Source organism: Berghia stephanieae, chromosome 3, assembly GCF_034508935.2.
Source record: "Berghia stephanieae isolate SIO BIC M18660-M18661 chromosome 3, UCSD_Bste_1.3, whole genome shotgun sequence".
Classification (NCBI taxonomy): domain Eukaryota; kingdom Metazoa; phylum Mollusca; class Gastropoda; order Nudibranchia; family Aeolidiidae; genus Berghia; species Berghia stephanieae.
This window is the reverse complement of record NC_088362.1, coordinates 31,585,090-31,605,089: the sequence shown is the minus strand read 5'-3', so window position 1 is coordinate 31,605,089 and position 20,000 is coordinate 31,585,090. Positions and strand designations below refer to the sequence as shown.

General features: G+C 43.8%; 5 protein-coding genes and 1 pseudogene across 7 annotated transcripts in view; 2 read left to right on the top strand and 4 right to left on the bottom strand.

Annotated features, from left to right (window-relative positions):
* Window positions 1–2,963, bottom strand: part of LOC144966890 (histone H3-like) — a 3,526-nt pseudogene extending 563 nt beyond the window's left edge.
* LOC144967535 (potassium voltage-gated channel subfamily KQT member 1-like) overlaps window positions 1–20,000 on the top strand; it is a 192,025-nt gene that overhangs the window by 136,194 nt on the left and 35,831 nt on the right. For all 3 annotated transcript variants that reach the window (XM_078904922.1, XM_078904920.1, XM_078904921.1), the window contains one exon: window positions 10,057–10,147. In XM_078904922.1, the coding sequence (XP_078761048.1) occupies window positions 10,057–10,147 (91 nt within the window). The remainder of the gene's footprint in view (window positions 1–10,056; window positions 10,148–20,000) is intronic.
* Window positions 3,149–3,532, bottom strand: LOC144969518 (histone H2A-like). Its single transcript, XM_078908649.1, has one exon. It carries the CDS (start codon window positions 3,530–3,532, stop codon window positions 3,149–3,151), a length of 384 nt encoding a protein of 127 aa, XP_078764775.1.
* Window positions 3,782–4,201, top strand: LOC144969517 (histone H2B, gonadal). The gene has a single exon (XM_078908647.1). The coding sequence runs from the start codon at window positions 3,783–3,785 to the stop codon at window positions 4,155–4,157; it is 375 nt and encodes a 124-aa protein (XP_078764773.1). The 5' UTR covers window position 3,782; the 3' UTR covers window positions 4,158–4,201.
* On the bottom strand, window positions 5,392–5,740 carry LOC144969519 (histone H4). The gene has a single exon (XM_078908650.1). It carries the CDS (start codon window positions 5,738–5,740, stop codon window positions 5,429–5,431), a length of 312 nt encoding a protein of 103 aa, XP_078764776.1. The 3' UTR covers window positions 5,392–5,428.
* Window positions 7,331–8,021, bottom strand: LOC144969516 (histone H3). The gene has a single exon (XM_078908646.1). It carries the CDS (start codon window positions 7,853–7,855, stop codon window positions 7,445–7,447), a length of 411 nt encoding a protein of 136 aa, XP_078764772.1. The 5' UTR covers window positions 7,856–8,021; the 3' UTR covers window positions 7,331–7,444.

The window sequence follows — 20,000 nt, the reverse complement described above, 5'->3', positions numbered from 1 at the left end:
CCGTTCGTCTTATATACCTGTTATCTCAGCGTTCTGATTGGTCAATTACCGAGAGCCCGGGCCAATCGGCTTACCGGTTTATTTTGTTACCCGATCACTTTGGAAACGCAAGTTGTTAGCATTTACTTTAGGAGGTAATCCCTTGTTATTTGGTAATAAATTTGAAAATAAATAAATAAATAAATAAATAAATAAATAAATAAATAAATAAATAAACAAATATTTGAATGAAAAGATTCAGATTTATCAGAATGAGCTGGTGGTCGTGAGATTAGGTATAGCAATTCAAATTCATTCATTCATTCATTCATTCATTCATTCATTCAATTATTGATTGATTTATTTGTTTACTCGCATGTGTATCTATTCTTTGGTTTGTCTGAGCGCAAAGCAGTAGTGCTGTTTATTGGGTTTGCAAAGCTTCAGCTCGAATTGGAAAAGAATTAGAAAATATGCGAAAGTATTCTCCCACTGCGGACTTTTTATTTCTGCAGTCCGCGCTCTGAAGCGAACAAAAAAAAAAAAGGAAAAACGCGAAAGTATTCTCCCACTGCGGACTTTTTATTTCTGCAGTCCGCGCTCTGAAACGAAAAAAAAAGAAGAAAAATGCGAAAGTATTCTCCCACTGCGGACTTTTATTTCTGCAGTCCGCGCTCTGAAGCGAAAAAAAAAGGAAAAACGCGAAAGTATTCTCCCACTGCGGACTTTTTATTTCTGCAGTCCGCGCTCTCAATCGAAAAAAAAAAGAAGAAAAAATGCGAAAGTATTCTCCCACTGCGGACTTTTTATTTCTGCAGTCCGCGCTCTGAAGCGAAAAAAAAAAAGGAAAAATGCGAAAGTATTCTCCCACTGCGGACTTTTTATTTCTGCAGTCCGCGCTCTGAATCTCTGAATCGACAAAAAAAAAAAGGAAAAATGCGAAAGTATTCTCCCACTGCGGACTTTTTATTTCTGCAGTCCGCGCTCTCAATCGAAAAAAAAAAAAAAAGGTCTTTTTAGTCCAATCTATTTGTCAGCTCCTTCCGTGCAACCAGCATTTTTGGCTGCCCTGGCCGGGGGATAGGTAGTTGAACTGAAACGGAAGGGTGACGATGTTGGATGTTGGGAATGGGGAATGGAATAATGGAATAGTTGCTTTTGCTTTTTATGGGTGGGTTGGATCTTTTGTCATGCCTTTATTTATTCAATGTGTGGGTAATTGAGCGGAGTTTGCCAACCTGTATGGGTGAGTGTACTTTCCTAAATCCGACCATTGCTTTGATTTTCATCCGCCATTAGGGTTAGTCATGAGTCTTAGTAAAGGTGCTGGGGTGTTTGTATTTGCTATTAGGGTTAGTTGAAGGTACTAGGTGTTTTTTTTTTTTGTTTTTTTTTTCTCTTAGGGTTAGTCATAAGTCTTAGTAAAGGTGCTGGGGTGTTTGTATTTGCTATTAGGGTTAGTTGAAGGTACTATTTTTTTTTGTTTTGTTTTTTTCTCTTAGGGTTAGTCATAAGTCTTAGTAAAGGTGCTGGGGTGTTTGTATTTGCTATTAGGGTTAGTTGAAGGTACTATTTTTTTTTGTTTTGTTTTGTTTTTTTCTCTTAGGGTTAGTTGAGGGAATATCTGGGTTGTTTCCCTTAGCACGAGGAGCTTTTGGAAGGCCTCCCCTTTTTGGATAGCTTGATGTTCTCCATTTAAGAAACCACAAGATAAGGCCAGGCATACCTACGACGACTAGCCTACTACTACAACTGCCGTCAGAGCATCATCCCTACCACCGTTACTACAACCAAGACACAACCACCACCACCACCACCACCACATCATCATCATCATCATCATCATCATCATCATCATCATCATCATCATCATCATCATCATCGTCATCATCATCATCATCATCCTACCACCATTACTACAACCACTGCCGCCACCTCATAATCCCTAGGACTACAACCACTACCATTACATCACCATCCTTACCACAACTGCTACCACGACCATCACTACTACAGCCACCACCACCACCACCACCACCACCACCACCACCACCACCACCACCACCACCACCACCACCACCAACCACCACCACCACCACCACCATCACCACCACCTCATCATCATCATTGTGTTACCTCTAGTGCCATTGCAACCATAAACCATAATACTCTCTTTGCGTCAGACGTTTTGTCGTCTGCTAAGACCTTACTATTGCCCAATGTATCCATAACATGTTCCTGAAATTTGAAATTGAGTGTAGGCATGCATCCGATGTTAAGATGGAATATTCATATACACACCCACAGTCGCGTCTCTCTAATCCGGAACTCCACAATCCGGATGTCTCCATTATCCGGACCAGTTGGCAGGCACGGATTTTTTTTTCTCTCTATTTGTACTCTTTAGGGACTGATTCCACAATCCGGATGTCTCTGTAATCCGGACAAAATGCTCGGAACGGAGGTGTTCGGATTGGAGAGACGCGACTGTACGCACACAAAATCTGTACTCGTGGTCTAAGTGGTATGACACTCCCCTGCAGACAAGTTGGTGTCCCATTCCAACAGAAACTAGCCTTCAATGCCAATTTAGTTGTGGGCGGCCCATCTCTGTGATAGATGCTCAGCATAAGGTGAGAGTACCCGACATGATTCAACACAACCGTCGCCTTAAACCGATATTCTAGGCTACAAAAAGAAGGGAAAAAAAAGCCAACAAAAAAATTTGGTCACTCGCAGGCGATTCAGAAGTTCAGAACACCACACCTGTGTTGACAAGGACAGTGCCAATGCGGAAAGATAAAGGGTAGCATAGTATAACCGAGACTTCAATTGAGGTATTATTTCGTCTAGAAATTAAGACACTTCAGTCAACCGTAATGTATGTCAACGTACTCATAAGCCGTCCTATCTCCCTAACTTCAAACGGTCTAACCGGTACTTACAGTTAGAATTGGAATATACGGAGCAGTGTTAATAGCCATTCTAAAAAACCTGGTAGGTATCTGGAAGGAAAAGCATGCCACATACAATCATAAAACTAAAAGCACTCGAGAGTGCCAGAAAGAGCAAATGCGATGTTACGTTGGGAGCCAATGGGGAAGAGTGGTGGTTGTCCTGAAAAGGACAGTTGTGTTGGGAGCAGAAAGACTGGCTGCTGGAGGTGAGCTTAGTTCTTTCCTGGTGCTTTGCCGGTCTTCTTGGGCAAGAGGATGGCTTGGATGTTTGGCAGAACACCACCCTGAGCAATGGTGACTCCGGACAGAAGCTTGTTCAACTCCTCGTCATTGCGGATGGCGAGCTGGAGATGACGGGGGATGATCCTGGTCTTCCTGTTGTCACGGGCAGCATTGCCTGCCAACTCGAGAACTTCAGCAGCGAGGTACTCAAGAACAGCTGCCAAGTAGACTGGGGCACCAGCACCAACGCGCTCGGCGTAGTTGCCTTTCCTCAAGAGTCTGTGGATTCTGCCAACTGGGAACTGGAGTCCAGCGCGAGAAGAGCGGGACTTGGACTTGCCCTTAACTTTTCCACCTTTGTCACGGCCAGACATGATTGTTTATTGTAAGTGGTTGGGTGTACTTTAAAAAAATACAGTGACTCGTGAAACGCGCCGAATGACTATTTATACGAAATCGGGCAGAGATGAATTTGCCAACCGCTCGACCAATCAACCGTTGAGAAAATGCATACTTCTCTCCGATTGGCTCGTCCCTTCGCTTTTCATCCGGTATTTTTCATATAAATGGTTTTCGCGCCGTTCATTCTTCTACTAGTTTCACTAGAAAATCAAATCGAAAAAAATGCCACCCAAAGGAGGAGTTTCTGCCAAAGGCGCCAAAAAAGCCGGCAAGGCAAAGGCCGTTCGCACCGGCGACAAGAAGAGGAAGCGCAGGAGGAAGGAAAGTTACAGCATCTACATCTACAAGGTGTTGAAACAGGTCCACCCCGACACTGGTATCTCTTCTAAGGCCATGTCAATCATGAACTCTTTTGTGAATGACATCTTCGAGCGCATCTCCGCCGAAGCCAGCCGCCTGGCTCACTACAACAAGAGGAGCACCATCACCTCCCGAGAGATCCAGACCGCTGTCCGTCTCTTGCTCCCCGGTGAACTTGCCAAGCACGCTGTCAGTGAAGGCACCAAGGCTGTCACCAAATACACCACCAGCAAGTAAATTGCTCGATGCCCCTCCCCTTCACACCGGCCCTTTTCAGGGCCCCACACTTATTCCCGTTTGACTACCCGGTTTTCAACGCATCACCCCCCCTGTATTACTTTTTCATTTCCTACTTTACGAAATTCTTTGTGTACAGACTTATGCGTGGCTTCGTTTTGGAATGAATAGGTAGAGACGACGAGTTAGTTTTCGTGTCACGTTACAGCAAGCTTTTATATAGCGCAATACCCGCTAAGCGTGCTCAAAGCGCTTTACAAGGGGTCCCAAGGCAATAGCAATGCATGAAAAGTATGGCGAGACATGCTGTAACACCCTTGCCTCTTTGATCTTTGACTGCAACGGCAACCCTTCACTAACATTGTGCAATTCGAATGTGAAGGCTCTGGTCACAAAATCAATGTGGTTTTCACTTTGTGGCCATCCACGTCCATTTTATTTTCATTATCAGTGTATATTATCATCAGAAAAATATTTCTAAAGATGTTAATACATTTTTTTCAAAAGTCTATAGTTTCGGGTAAATTCGCCGCACATCACTATCATCACAATCATACAATAATTATTCCAAAGACGATTTTTTTGTGTGTAATAGAAGCTGTGCGTTAGCACTGAAATCTAAGTTAAAGAAAAGTAAATAATAAATATGTTAAGTGGGTATAAAAACCAGAAACCAGTCGTCTCGGGTATGGATGGGCAGCAGGCTATTATGCATGATCTTGTGACCGGCATTGTAATGTGTCCCCGCGAAGGCCCTATACATACATCATCGCACTCGATACAAGTGCCGATAAATATGTGTTAAATGGAAATGGGAAATTGTTCCTTATATTGCCTTGTAGCGAGAAAAACTAAGTACAACATCTCGCGGCGAAGTTACCCGACAACAGTGGCAGTTTTAAAAGGACTCTTGTGAATAAAATACAACATAGCCCTACGTAAACACTTCATGAAAATATAATTAAATTGACCAGGTAAACTTATTGTCAGTGGTTGTGTTGCCCAATTGGCAAATTAGCCTCTCACGGCAGACCAGGAGTGAAAAAACGGCGAAATCACCCGATTTTACCCTACTGCTCAGATTAAAGTATTTGTTACGTAAATCAAAATATCCATTCAGTACAGAATTGCTTCAAAACACGTGTCATATTGAAGAAAGATAAGATTGTGATGCGTTTGTAATCAGTCGGTAGTCAACCGGGAAATTGTGAGGGTGGGCCCTGAAAAGGGCCGTTTGGGTGGATGGGGTGCAGGGCTAGATGAGGAGAGATCTATCCACCGAATCCGTACAGAGTACGTCCCTGGCGTTTCAAGGCGTAGACAACGTCCATAGCAGTGACGGTCTTCCTCTTGGCATGCTCAGTGTAGGTGACAGCATCTCTGATCACGTTCTCAAGGAAAACTTTGAGTACGCCTCTGGTCTCTTCGTAGATGAGTCCGGAGATACGTTTCACACCACCTCTACGAGCGAGACGACGGATGGCGGGCTTGGTGATACCCTGGATGTTGTCACGAAGGACTTTACGATGACGCTTGGCGCCACCCTTTCCCAATCCTTTTCCTCCTTTGCCACGTCCAGACATTTTTTTTGATATTTAGTTAGGTAGAATGCTCGAAAGACAAGCGCGCACGGGTTATAAAGGGTTAAGAGCTATCATGGTTGACACTGAGACACCTGATTGGTCTATAGAACGGCGTTCTTTTTATTGGTTGGAAGGGTGCTATGATTTGTCGAATTCTCCAATCAGATGACACGTTGACTCGTGAAACACTGGACCTGATCTAATCGTCGAATTCCTAATTACTAATCGTTTTTTGTTTTGTTTTGTTTTGTTTTTGCTTTTATTTGTTTGTTTTGTTTTGTTTGTTTGTTTTGTTTTACATTTGTTTGTTTGTTTTTTTGTTTTGTTTTTGTTGTTGTTTGTTTTCGATTTAAAAAACAAACAAACAAACAAACTATTCTTGTTTTAAAAGATACTGAGATAAAAGAATAAAAATAAAATGAAAAGTTAAATCCCAGATTCTCTCAAGATTTTTCCAGAAACTTGTTGCCACGCAAAGGCAGGGGCTATGTGGTCTAGTGGTATGACACTCGATTTCAGATCAGAAGATCCTGGGTTCGAGCCTCGCTCTCGGCGCATAGTTGAATCCTTGGGAAAGGCTCTTTACTCACATTCTCTCACCGTACTCAGGTGTAAAATGAGTACCTGGCCGTTAATAGCGTTGTCTTTGTCCGAAAAATTGTAATATCGCCTAACAGGCGTCATGTCCCGTCCTACATGTTAAATGTTGCTGTTGACCAGGGACCCCTTGTAAAGCGCATTGAGCACATTTAGTGGATATTGCGTTATATAAAGCTCAATTTACCACGATGGTGAGCTCTCTCTCTGTCTCTCCTTCTCTCTCTCTCTCTCTCCCTCTCTCTCTCTCTCCCTCTCTCTCTCTCTCACTCTCTCTCTTTCTCTCTGTCTTTCTCTCTCTCTCTCTCTCTCTCTCTCTCTCTCTCTCTCTCTCTCTCTTTCTTCTTTGTTTCCCACTCACCCTTGTATGAACCATTCTGATGTCTTCTTTATTTCTTTCTTCTTCTGCTCATGTTTCTCCCACCTCTCTGACTCTCCTCATCACGTTCATTAAGTTAAAAAGTCATCGCTTCCCTGCTCGCCGGATTTCTGCAAGCATCGCATTACTGCATGCTATTTCTGGGTGACGGAATTTTTTACAATATATAATTGTTTGCCTTTTTGCTATATCCTATGTCTCTATAACTGTACACGTCTTCTACTTTCCCATCCAATATTTTTACAACCAGTGTGTAAATCGATGGCAATGGAAACACAGTTTATCTCATATTAAATTACCGGCATGTCAATGAGTGTTTCAAGGTAATGCTGATGAGCTGAACAAATTAAGTTGCTCGATTTAGAGTATAGGCCCAGAATTCATTTTAAAAAAACAACTCTAGTAAGCCTTGGTCATCCCATTTGATAGATTATAAACAAAACGTGTGCATATATCGGGGATCAGTCGGTAGAGCACTAGCTTCACAAGCAAAGGGTCCTCTTGTAAGCGCTTTGAGCACTATACAAATGCTAAAAGGAATTCTCAAGTTGCGTGACCATGTGGAAAAGTTTCCAGTCGTAACTCGTGATTATCACATTTAAAAATTAAAGTACATCTTAAGAGGGTAGGGGATGAGGGAGTGCGTAAACAGAGAGTCAGTCAATCGAGATAATGTGTAGTGGTCCTGAAAAGGACCGGTTTGGGGAAGGAGGAAGGGGAAAAGAGATTTAAGCCCTCTCTCCACGGATTCTGCGAGCGAGCTGGATGTCCTTGGGCATGATGGTGACTCGCTTGGCGTGGATGGCACACAGATTGGTATCCTCAAACAGACCAACCAAGTAAGCTTCACTGGCTTCCTGCAGGGCCATAACGGCAGAGCTCTGGAAGCGCAGGTCAGTCTTGAAGTCCTGGGCAATTTCTCTCACCAAACGCTGGAAGGGGAGTTTGCGGATGAGGAGCTCAGTGCTCTTCTGGTAACGTCTGATCTCTCTCAAGGCAACAGTTCCAGGCCTGTATCTGTGGGGTTTCTTGACACCGCCGGTGGCTGGGGCAGACTTCCTGGCAGCCTTGGTGGCCAGCTGCTTACGAGGAGCCTTTCCTCCGGTGGATTTACGTGCGGTTTGTTTGGTACGTGCCATTTTAGATTTTCGTTACTCGAAAGTGACTGATTCGTAATAGAGGGCCCGTTCGTCTTATATACCTGTTATCTCAGCGTTCTGATTGGTCAATTACCGAGAGCCTGGGCCAATCGGCTTACCGGTTTATTTTGTTACCCGATCACTTTGGAAACGCAAGTTGTTAGCATTTACTTTAGGAGGTAATCCCTTGGTTATTTGGTAATAAATTTGAAAATAAATAAATAAATAAATAAATAAATAAATAAATAAATAAATAACTAAATAAACAAATATTTGAATGAAAAGATTCAGATTTATCAGAATGAGCTGGTGGTCGTGAGATTAGGTATAGCAATTCAAATTCATTCATTCATTCATTCATTCATTCATTCATTCATTCATTCATTCATTCAATTATTGATTGATTTATTTGTTTACTCGCATGTGTATCTATTCTTTGGTTTGTCTGAGCGCAAAGCAGTAGTGCTGTTTATTGGGTTTGCAAAGCTTCAGCTCGAATTGGAAAAGAATTAGAAAATATGCGAAAGTATTCTCCCACTGCGGACTTTTTATTTCTGCAGTCCGCGCTCTGAAGCGAACAAAAAAAAAAAAAAAGGAAAAACGCGAAAGTATTCTCCCACTGCGGACTTTTTATTTCTGCAGTCCGCGCTCTGAATCGAAAAAAAAAAGAAGAAAAAATGCGAAAGTATTCTCCCACTGCGGACTTTTTATTTCTGCAGTCCGCGCTCTGAAGCGAAAAAAAAAAGGAAAAACGCGAAAGTATTCTCCCACTGCGGACTTTTTATTTCTGCAGTCCGCGCTCTCAATCGAAAAAAAAAGAAGAAAAAATGCGAAAGTATTCTCCCACTGCGGACTTTTTATTTCTGCAGTCCGCGCTCTGAAGCGAAAAAAAAAAAGGAAAAATGCGAAAGTATTCTCCCACTGCGGACTTTTTATTTCTGCAGTCCGCGCTCTCAATCGAAAAAAAAAAAAAGGTCTTTTTAGTCCAATCTATTTGTCAGCTCCTTCCGTGCAACCCAGCATTTTTGGGCTGCCCTGGCCGGGGGGATAGGTAGTTGAACTGAAACGGAAAGGTGACGATGTTGGATGTTGGGAATGGGGAATGGAATAATGGAATAGTTGCTTTTGCTTTTTATGGGTGGGTTGGATCTTTTGTCATGCCTTTATTTATTCAATTTGTGGGTAATTGAGCGGCGTTTGCCAACCTGTATGGGTGAGTGTACTTTCCTAAATCCGACCATTGCTTTGATTTTCATCCGCCATTAGGGTTAGGCGATATTACAATTTTTTCGGACAGAGACAACGCTGTTAACGATCAGATACTCATTTTACACCTGAGTACGGTGAGAGCATGTGAGTACAGAGCATTCTCTAAGGAATCAACTATGCGCCGAGCGAGGCTCGAACCCAGGACCTTCCGATCCGAAAGCGAGTGTCATACCACAAAACCAAATCGCCGCACAAGGAAGCACGAATTAAAATAGAACAAATAACTGGGAGGGAATCCTGACCTCCCATAGCGGGCAGGGCGGTCCATACTGTGTCTTCTATCCCCCTGTCTGTTTTCCAACATGCTTACTGCCTTTGTCTTGGAATGAGATAACTTGGTTTTGTCCTGGCCCTGGTCAGAGTTCTGGCTGGGAGGGAAACAGTCAAATGCATAGTTGTTGTTTCTTGAGATATTTTTTCCTTGTAAATCATCTCTCTGTTATGTATTATTATATTATTTGTTATCTTTAATGAATAATGTAAGCATCTGAGTGTATTCCTCTTTGTTGGCTATTGTGCTTGTGTCCGGATGATACTTATAGGTGATCTCAAACTAAGTACATTGGTGGTATGCTCTTGGAATCTACATTGGGTGCTTTAAAATTGTAATTCTAGAACTTTTTACGATCCCATTTTCTTCCTTTTTACTGGCGCTGATATAGCCTAAATGTGTTGCAAGCGCCGTAAAACATTTAAAAACAAACAAAACAGAACAAATAAGATAATGTGTTCTATTTTAATTCGTAATTCCTTACAAAGTAGCATAGATACTATTTTCTGCCCATCAATGTTTTTGTTTATTCATCTGTTAAAATGAATTCAAACAAATTGTTTCATTATGTTGGTCAGGGGCCCTTTTGTAAAGCGCTTTGAGCACGTTTAGTGGATATTGCGCTATATAAAAGCTCAAACTTATTTTCATTCTTTTCCAGGTTCATGATGGTTCTTATATGCCTAATCTTCAGCGTTTTGTCTACCATAGAACAGTACACCACCTTCGCCAACGAAACACTTTTCTGGATGGTAAGTTGTTTTTCCATTCATAACGATGAGAGAATATATATATATATATATATATATATAATATATATATATATATATATATATATATTATGCGTTTGGCTGAAAAGCTCACAACATTGCCATCCGGAAGTATAACGGACCAACACACGTGTGTAGCCATGAACTTTTATAGTCCGGTTAATACAGTTTAGTGAGAATTACTCATAAACGAGGATGGCAAAAAGCAATAACAAAGACCTGAATGACGTCAACTTCGTTCCATCTATATAAAAAACTTAAGCTTTTATATAGCGCAATATCCACTAAACGTACTCAAAGCGCTTTATAAAGGGTCCCTGACCAACAGCAACATGTAACATGTCGAACGAGACATGACGCCTGTTAGGCGATGTTACAATTTTTTCCGACAGAGACAACGCTTTTAACGGTCAGGTCCTCATTTTACACCTGAGTTAGGTGAGGGAATGTGAGTAAAGAGCCTTTTCCAAGGACTCAACTATACGCCGATCGAGGCTCGAACCCAGGACCTTCCGACCCGAAAGCGAGTGTCACACCGCTAGACAACATAGCAGCAAATAATATAGGATATGGAAAAGTGTGAGATGACACCGGTGTAAGATAGATAACGGAACAAGTTTGTATGAAAGGTGCCAGACAAAGCAAGAAAAAAAAACATCCCAAAAAATCCGTGGACCTTGACTGGGGATCGAACCTCAGACCTTCTGATTACCGGAAAGGTCTGAGATTTTCTTTAAACTTATTTCCTATGCCTTAAGTACTTTTAACAATAGACTCTTAAATTCCTATTTCACACACACACACACACGCACACACACCCACCCCCCCCCCCCCCCACATATATATATATATATATATATATATATATATATATATATATATATATATATATATATATATATTTGGCACCCTCTTTTCACTTAATTAATTGCACACTTTTTAGAAAGATCTAGTATTCTATTTTACTAACGAAAGAGTGAAAATGGAAAGGCTTCGTATGGGAACAAAACAGACAATGGACGTTTCGGGTACAAACCCTTCGTCAGCACAACAATACACAAATAAACGTGGAAAACAAATAAAATATAATGAAAAATAACTTGTATCGTCTGTACTCAATGGTGGTTGCAGTATGAATGAAATGTTAGCGTGGCGTGGGTAGAGGATAGGGTGCCCCAGGGGGGTGATCTAATTGATAAGCAAAGGTCAGCGTCAGGGAACCGAACTTTCCAGACTATAATGGAAGGTAAAAGACATATTGGTAGTAGTAGTAGTAGTAGTAGTAGTAGTAGTAGTAGTAGTAGTAGTAGTAGTAGTAGTAGTAGTAGTAGTAGAACACTGTAGTGGAACAGTAGGGGGCGGTGGAGGGGGCGAGGTGAAAGAGTCACGGCGGAGGTGGGGGGGGGGGGGGTTGTTTGTTGGATGAGCAAAGGTCGAATCTTCGCGAAGGAACGATGCGATAGTAAAGTGGAATACACCGATAAATAGATAGATGGATAGACAGATAGATAGGTAGATAGACAGAAAAGAGGGGAGAGAGAGAGAGAGAGAGAGAGAGAGAGAGAGAGAGAGAGAGAGAGAGAGAGAGAGAGACAGAGAGAGAGAAAAAAAAAAAAAAAAAAAAGGGGGGGGGGTGGGAGGGGGGTTGGTTTGAGGCGGACCGGTAGAGAGGGGGAATTAGAGAGAGAGGGGGGGGGAGGGAGAAAGAGAGAGAGAGGGGGGACAAAGAAAGAAAGAGAGAGGGGGGACAAAGAAAGAAAGAAAGAAAGAAAGAGAGAGAGAGAGAGAGAGAGAGAGAGAGAGAGAAAGGGGAGAGGGGAGGTGAGAGAGGGCGAGTAAACAGCCGAGTGATAGCTGGGTCTATATGTATATAAATGGATAAAAAAGTGGATGATTGGACACAATGAGAGATAGCTAGGAAGGTAGATGACTATGAATCGGTGGATAATCAGTAGATAGATAGGTAGCTAGCTAGCTAGATAGATAGATAGATAGATAGATAGATAGATAGATAGATAGATAGATAGATAGATAGATAGATAGATAGGTAGGTAGAGTTGTACTTTTAGTAGTATGAACAGTAGTAGTAGTGGTAGTAGTAGTAGTGGTAGTAGTAGTAGTAGTAGTAGTAGTAGTAGTAGTAGTAGTAGTAGAAGTAGTAGTAGTAGAAGTAGTAGTAGTAGAAGTAGTAGAAGTAGTAGTAGTAGAAGTAGTAGTAGTAGTAGTAGTAGAAGTAGTAGTAGTAGCAGCAGCAGTAGCTGTAGTGGCAGAAGTGAGAGCAGCAGTGGTGATGAATATGGGGGACGTTGACATCTAGTGGTGGTCAATCCTGGTGTTGAGTCCGCGTGGAGTCAGCGTTCCCAACAACTTGATCAGGTGAGTTTCCCTACGTCGACGGGCGGAAGTGTCCGAATGGCAAAAACTGAGCACACACACACGCACACACTGTACATCGCAGTGGTCTGGCAGATTGAAGTGTCTGGCCACTGCTGTTTCTGCACAGTTCGATATGTCACGCAAGTGCTGCACGAATCTGTCACCCAGCCTCTTTCCGGTCTCACCAACGTAAGCAATCCCACACAGGGAGCACGTAATCGCATAGACTAGATTACGGTCAGTGCAAGTAAACGGCCGCCTGATGTCCCAAATCTTGTCTGGAAAGCTGACTCTGTCATACTCCCACAGGTGCCCACAAGTCTTGCATCGGGGTCGCATACACGATCTGGCTTTAGGTCCATCCCTAGGTATGGGTTCCAGGCGGCTTCTGACAAGGAGATCCCTCAGGTTACGATCCCGTCGATATGCTACCAACGGGGGTTCTGAAAAAACTCTGTGGGTGTCTTCGCCCGCCTGGAGGATCCCATAGTTCTGCAATAGGATGTTCCTCACTTGATCAGCATGGGGGTGATGCGTGAGGACTAAAATGGGACGCTGTGTCTCCTGCTTCCTGGCATTACGAGGCCTCATTGCTGCTTCTCTCGACACGAGGCTGGCTTTCCGGACAGCCTTAAAAAAAACCCTTTCGGGATATTCCCGTGCCCTAAAAAAATCGAGCATGCGATCACGTTGAAGCGCAAATTCATCATCTTCCAGACAGAGTCTCCGCCAGCGGAGTATCTGACTGAATGGGATGGAGTCTTTGCACTTCACCGGATGGGATGACCGATAGAGCAGGTAGCTGTGACTGTCCGTTTCCTTGTAGTGTACAGTGGTCCGTACTCCCGTGCTGGTCAATACAGCCTTGATGTCCAAAAAGTTCACCTCAGAGGTTGAAATCTCATAAGTGTACTCTATGGACGGGTGGAAGGAGTCCATCGCTAGGATGAACCCTTTCAACTGGCTGTGGGTCAATGACGTAATGCCGAAACAGTCGTCAATGTACCTTTTGAACAGCTCGGGGGCAGGTCCGCTATACTGATGGAAGAAGGTTTCCTCAAGGTAGCCCATGAAGAGGTTAGCATATGAGGGACCCATCTTGGTACCCATCGCAACACCTGAGATCTGATGGAAAAATACATCATTGAACTCAAAAGTGTTGAGTGTGAGCACAAGTTCGGTGAGCCTCACAATGCTGTTGCTGGAAATTTAGACTTACCACAGACATCCTTCGCAAACAGATATCCAAATTAACACACACAATCGACACATCCTCCACATGCTTGAGGCATCGTACTTATCATAACCATACACTTTACAAAGCCATTAGGTTATTCATACATTTATGTAATCAACACTACCATGCATGCTTAAATTATGTCAAAACCAGTAAATTAGATGCTCTCTTTCCAAACAGAATTACACATCTTGACGATAACCTCCCTTCTCATTCGGCAACACTCCCATCGGTGGATTCACCCATTGAACCTTCCTCTGGCCCCACTGCTCTTAATGGCACCCATAACCAGCCTGTCACCATTGGTGGTTTGGGAGTCCCTCCAACAGCCGGGGACCAGTCTGGAAGCGATCAATTCACCCCACCCACCAGCGAACCCACCCACGTGATGGATAATGTTGGAGCTATCCCCCCCCCCCAGTAGGAACCACAACAACCACCGGCTGGTGGTTTCTGTCCCCCCGACCATCCAGTTGAGCAGTGCAGAGGAATCGGTCTTAAGGAAAGGTCTCAAGTTCATCCCACTGCGAAGAACGTCCGACCAGTCCCGCATTGAGTCGGATGTACGTCGCTTCATGCGTATTTTACGCTTGAAGTATCACTTCAAAGATGATGAACGTGACCATGACTATGACCGTGACCCTGAGGATCCGTTTGCCGCTTTCTCACGACGTAAAAGAAACTGGACTCCTAGTCCTGGCAAGTCCCCTACACTCGACCTGTTTATCCAGACTTGTCTTAGACAGATAGAGGCACTACGACCCACACCTATCAAGAGGTCTAACCTCACCCGTCTTGAATGGGCTGCCATACGATCACTTAGATCACGTAGTGATATAGTGATCAAAGCGGCTGATAAAGGAGGGGCCGTGGTTGTTTGGGACGCTGAGCTCTATAGAGCTGAGGGCCACAGGCAATTGAGTGACCAGATATTTTATGAGAAAGTGACTTCGGACCCAACACTTGCTAACAACACCAGAGTCCACCAGACAATCCAGTCTTTGGTATCGCAGGGAGAATTACCTAGAAGGGCAGAGGTCCTTAAACACGACCCCAGCGACCTAGGTAATCCATGTTTTTACATGCTCCCTAAGATACACAAGATCCGGAATTGTCTGACACTCCACCTGGAAGGCCGATTGTGTCGGCTATCTCGTGCCCCACTGAGAAGGTATCGCAGTTCCTTGATGCGGTATTTCAACGTATAGTTCCCACCCTGCCATCGTATATCAAGGACACTAACCATGCTCTTGGTGTCATTGACGAAATTCGATTCCAGGATGAACGTCCACGGCTGATTTTCACCATGGATGTGAAGGCACTGTACACATCCATACCGCATCCTGACGGACTGCGTGCCATCAGGCATTTCGTCGACCGTCATCCATTACCAGGGATTTCCAGCAACAGCATTGTGAGGCTCACCGAACTTGTGCTCACACTCAACACTTTTGAGTTCAATGATGTATTTTTCCATCAGATCTCAGGTGTTGCGATGGGTACCAAGATGGGTCCCTCATATGCTAACCTCTTCATGGGCTACCTTGAGGAAACCTTCTTCCATCAGTATAGCGGACCTGCCCCCGAGCTGTTCAAAAGGTACATTGACGACTGTTTCGGCATTACGTCATTGACCCACAGCCAGTTGAAAGGGTTCATCCTAGCGATGGACTCCTTCCACCCGTCCATAGAGTACACTTATGAGATTTCAACCTCTGAGGTGAACTTTTTGGACATCAAGGCTGTATTGACCAGCACGGGAGTACGGACCACTGTACACTACAAGGAAACGGACAGTCACAGCTACCTGCTCTATCGGTCATCCCATCCGGTGAAGTGCAAAGACTCCATCCCATTCAGTCAGATACTCCGCTGGCGGAGACTCTGTCTGGAAGATGATGAATTTGCGCTTCAACGTGATCGCATGCTCGATTTTTTTAGGGCACGGGAATATCCCGAAAGGGTTTTGCTTAAGGCTGTCCGGAAAGCCAGCCTCGTGTCGAGAGAAGCAGCAATGAGGCCTCGTAATGCCAGGAAGCAGGAGACACAGCGTCCCATTTTAGTCCTCACGCATCACCCCCATGCCGATCAAGTGAGGAACATCCTATTGCAGAACTATGGGATCCTCCAGGCGGCGAAGACACCCACAGAGTTTTTTCAGAACCCCCGTTGGTAGCATATCGACGGGATCGTAACCTGAGGGATCTCCTTGTCAGAAGCCGCCTGGAACCCATACCTAGGGATGGACCTAAAGCCAGATCGTGTATGCGACCCCGATGCAAGACTTGTGGGCACCTGTGGGAGTATGACAGAGTCAGCTTTCCAGACAAGATTTGGGACATCAGGCGGCCGTTTACTTGCACTGACCGTAATCTAGTCTATGCGATTACGTGCTCCCTGTGTGGGATTGCTTACGTTGGTGAGACCGGAAAGAGGCTGGGTGACAGATTCGTGCAGCACTTGCGTGACATATCGAACTGTGCAGAAACAGCAGTGGCCAGACACTTCAATCTGCCAGACCACTGCGATGTACAGTGTGTGCGTGTGTGTGTGCTCAGTTTTTGCCATTCGGACACTTCCGCCCGTCGACGTAGGGAAACTCACCTGATCAAGTTGTTGGGAACGCTGACTCCACGCGGACTCAACACCAGGATTGACCACCACTAGATGTCAACGTCCCCCATATTCATCACCACTGCTGCTCTCACTTCTGCCACTACAGCTACTGCTGCTGCTACTACTACTACTTCTACTACTACTACTACTACTACTTCTACTACTACTACTTCTACTACTTCTACTACTACTACTTCTACTACTACTACTTCTACTACTACTACTACTACTACTACTACTACTACTACTACTACTACTACTACTACTACTACTACTACTAGATATGAAGTGAATAGAAAAGTGCCAGAAGACAATAGAGAATAAAAAATTTTTCGCGGCGGTGGTGGGGTTTGAACCTGCGACCTTATTGGTACGACAACTCCGCCTGGCAGGTGAGAGCGTGGCTCTACCGTGTGAGCTATCCACGAACACAAAAATATTCGTTTCAAACTCAAAGTCATTACTAGATCCCTCTCTCACCCACTTCTTGAGACCGCCGATTCGTTCGTACACCACCATCGCGAATAATTTTGACCAGCAGTTAAGCTCAATAGCCAATATTCTCAACACAAACATATAACATAGAAACGATTGAGACATTGAGTATGCTCCGGTGTATGGGGTGAATTTTTAATTCAGAAAAGTGAGTGGAGCAGGCACTTATGTTGGTAACAACAAGATATGAAGTGAATAGAAAAGTGCCAGAAGACAATAGAGAATAAAAAATTTTTCGCGGCGGTGGTGGGGTTTGAACCTGCGACCTTATTGGTACGACAACTCCGCCTGGCAGGTGAGAGCGTGGCTCTACCGTGTGAGCTATCCACGAACACAAAATATTCGTTTCAAACTCAAAGTCATTACTAGATCCCTCTCTCACCCACTTCTTGAGACCGCCGATTCGTTCGTACACCACCATCGCGAATAATTTTGACCAGCAGTTAAGCTCAATAGCCAATATTCTCAACACAAACATATAACATAGAAACGATTGAGACATTGAGTATGCTCCGGTGTATGGGGTGAATTTTTAATTCAGAAAAGTGAGTGGAGCAGGCACTTATGTTGGTAACAACAAGATATGAAGTGAATAGAAAAGTGCCAGAAGACAATAGAGAATAAAAAATTTTTCGCGGCGGTGGTGGGGTTTGAACCTGCGACCTTATTGGTACGACAACTCCGCCTGGCAGGTGAGAGCGTGGCTCTACCGTGTGAGCTATCCACGAACACAAAAATATTCGTTTCAAACTCAAAGTCATTACTAGATCCCTCTCTCACCCACTTCTTGAGACCGCCGATTCGTTCGTACACCACCATCGCGAATAATTTTGACCAGCAGTTAAGCTCAATAGCCAATATTCTCAACACAAACATATAACATAGAAACGATTGAGACATTGAGTATGCTCCGGTGTATGGGGTGAATTTTTAATTCAGAAAGTGAGTGGAGCAGGCACTTATGTTGGTAACAACAAGATATGAAGTGAATAGAAAAGTGCCAGAAGACAATAGAGAATAAAAAATTTTTCGCGGCGGTGGTGGGTTTGAACCTGCGACCTTATTGGTACGACAACTCCGCCTGGCAGGTGAGAGCGTGGCTCTACCGTGTGAGCTATCCACGAACACAAAAATATTCTTTCAAACTCAAAGTCATTACTAGATCCCTCTCTCACCCACTTCTTGAGACCGCCGATTCGTTCGTACACCACCATCGCGAATAATTTTGACCAGCAGTTAAGCTCAATAGCCAATATTCTCAACACAAACATATAACATAGAAACGATTGAGACATTGAGTATGCTCCGGTGTATGGGGTGAATTTTTAATTCAGAAAAGTGAGTGGAGCAGCACTTATGTTGGTAACAACAAGATATGAAGTGAATAGAAAAGTGCCAGAAGACAATAGAGAATAAAAATTTTTCGCGGCGGTGGTGGGGTTTGAACCTGCGACCTTATTGGTACGACAACTCCGCCTGGCAGGTGAGAGCGTGGCTCTACCGTGTGAGCTATCCACGAACACAAAAATATTCGTTTCAAACTCAAAGTCATTACTAGATCCCTCTCTCACCCACTTCTTGAGACCGCCGATTCGTTCGTACACCACCATCGCGAATAATTTTTGACCAGCAGTTAAGCTCAATAGCCAATATTCTCAACACAAACATATAACATAGAAACGATTGAGACATTGAGTATGCTCGGTGTATGGGGTGAATTTTTAATTCAGAAAAGTGAGTGGAGCAGGCACTTATGTTGTAACAACAAGATATGAAGTGAATAGAAAAGTGCCAGAAGACAATAGAGAATAAAAAATTTTTTCGCGGCGGTGGTGGGGTTTGAACCTGCGACCTTATTGGTACGACAACTCCGCCTGGCAGGTGAGAGCGTGGCTCTACCGTGTGAGCTATCCACGAACACAAAAATATTCGTTTCAAACTCAAAGTCATTACTAGATCCCTCTCTCACCCACTTCTTGAGACGCCGATTCGTTCGTCACCACCATCGCGAATAATTTTGACCAGCAGTTAAGCTAATAGCCAATATTCTCAACACAAACATATAACATAGAAACGATTGAGACATTGAGTATGCTCCGGTGTATGGGGTGAATTTTTAATTCAGAAAAGTGAGTGGAGCAGGCACTTATGTTGGTAACAACAAGATATGAAGTGATAGAAAAGTGCCAGAAGACAATAGAGAATAAAAAATTTTTTCGCGGCGGTGGTGGGGTTTGAACCTGCGACCTTATTGGTACGACAACTCCGCCTGGCAGGTGAGAGCGTGGCTCTACCGTGTGAGCTATCCACGAACACAAAAATATTCGTTTCAAACCAAAGTCATTTCTAGATCCCTCTCTCACCCACTTCTTGAGACGCCGATTCGTTCACCACCATCGCGAATAATTTTGACCAGCAGTTAAGCTTAATAGCCAATATTCTCACACAAACATATAACATAGAAACGATTGAGACATTGAGTATGCTCCGGTGTATGGGGTGAATTTTTAATTCAGAAAAGTGAGTGGAGCAGGCACTTATGTTGGTAACAACAAGATATGAAGTGAGTAGAAAAGTGCCAGAAGACAATAGAGAATAAAAAATTTTTTCGCGGCGGTGGTGGGGTTTGAACCTGCGACCTTATTGGTACGACAACTCCGCCTGGCAGGTGAGAGCGTGGCTCTACCGTGTGAGCTATCCACGAACACAAAAATATTCGTTTCAAACCCAAAGTCATTTCTAGATCCCTCTCTCACCCACTTCTTGAGATCGCCGATTCGTTCACCACCATCGCGAAGTAATTTTGACCAGCAGTTAAGCTTAATAGCCAATATTCTCATCACAAACATATAACATAGAAACGATTGAGACATTGAGTATGCTCCGGTGTATGGGGTGAATTTTTAATTCAGAAAAGTGAGTGGAGCAGGCACTTATGTTGGTAACAACAAGATATGAAGTGAGTAGAAAAGTGCCAGAAGACAATAGAGAATAAAAAATTTTTTTCGCGGCGGTGGTGGGGTTTGAACCTGCGACCTTATTGGTACGACAACTCCGCCTGGCAGGTGAGAGCGTGGCTCTACCGTGTGAGCTATCCACGAACACAAAAAT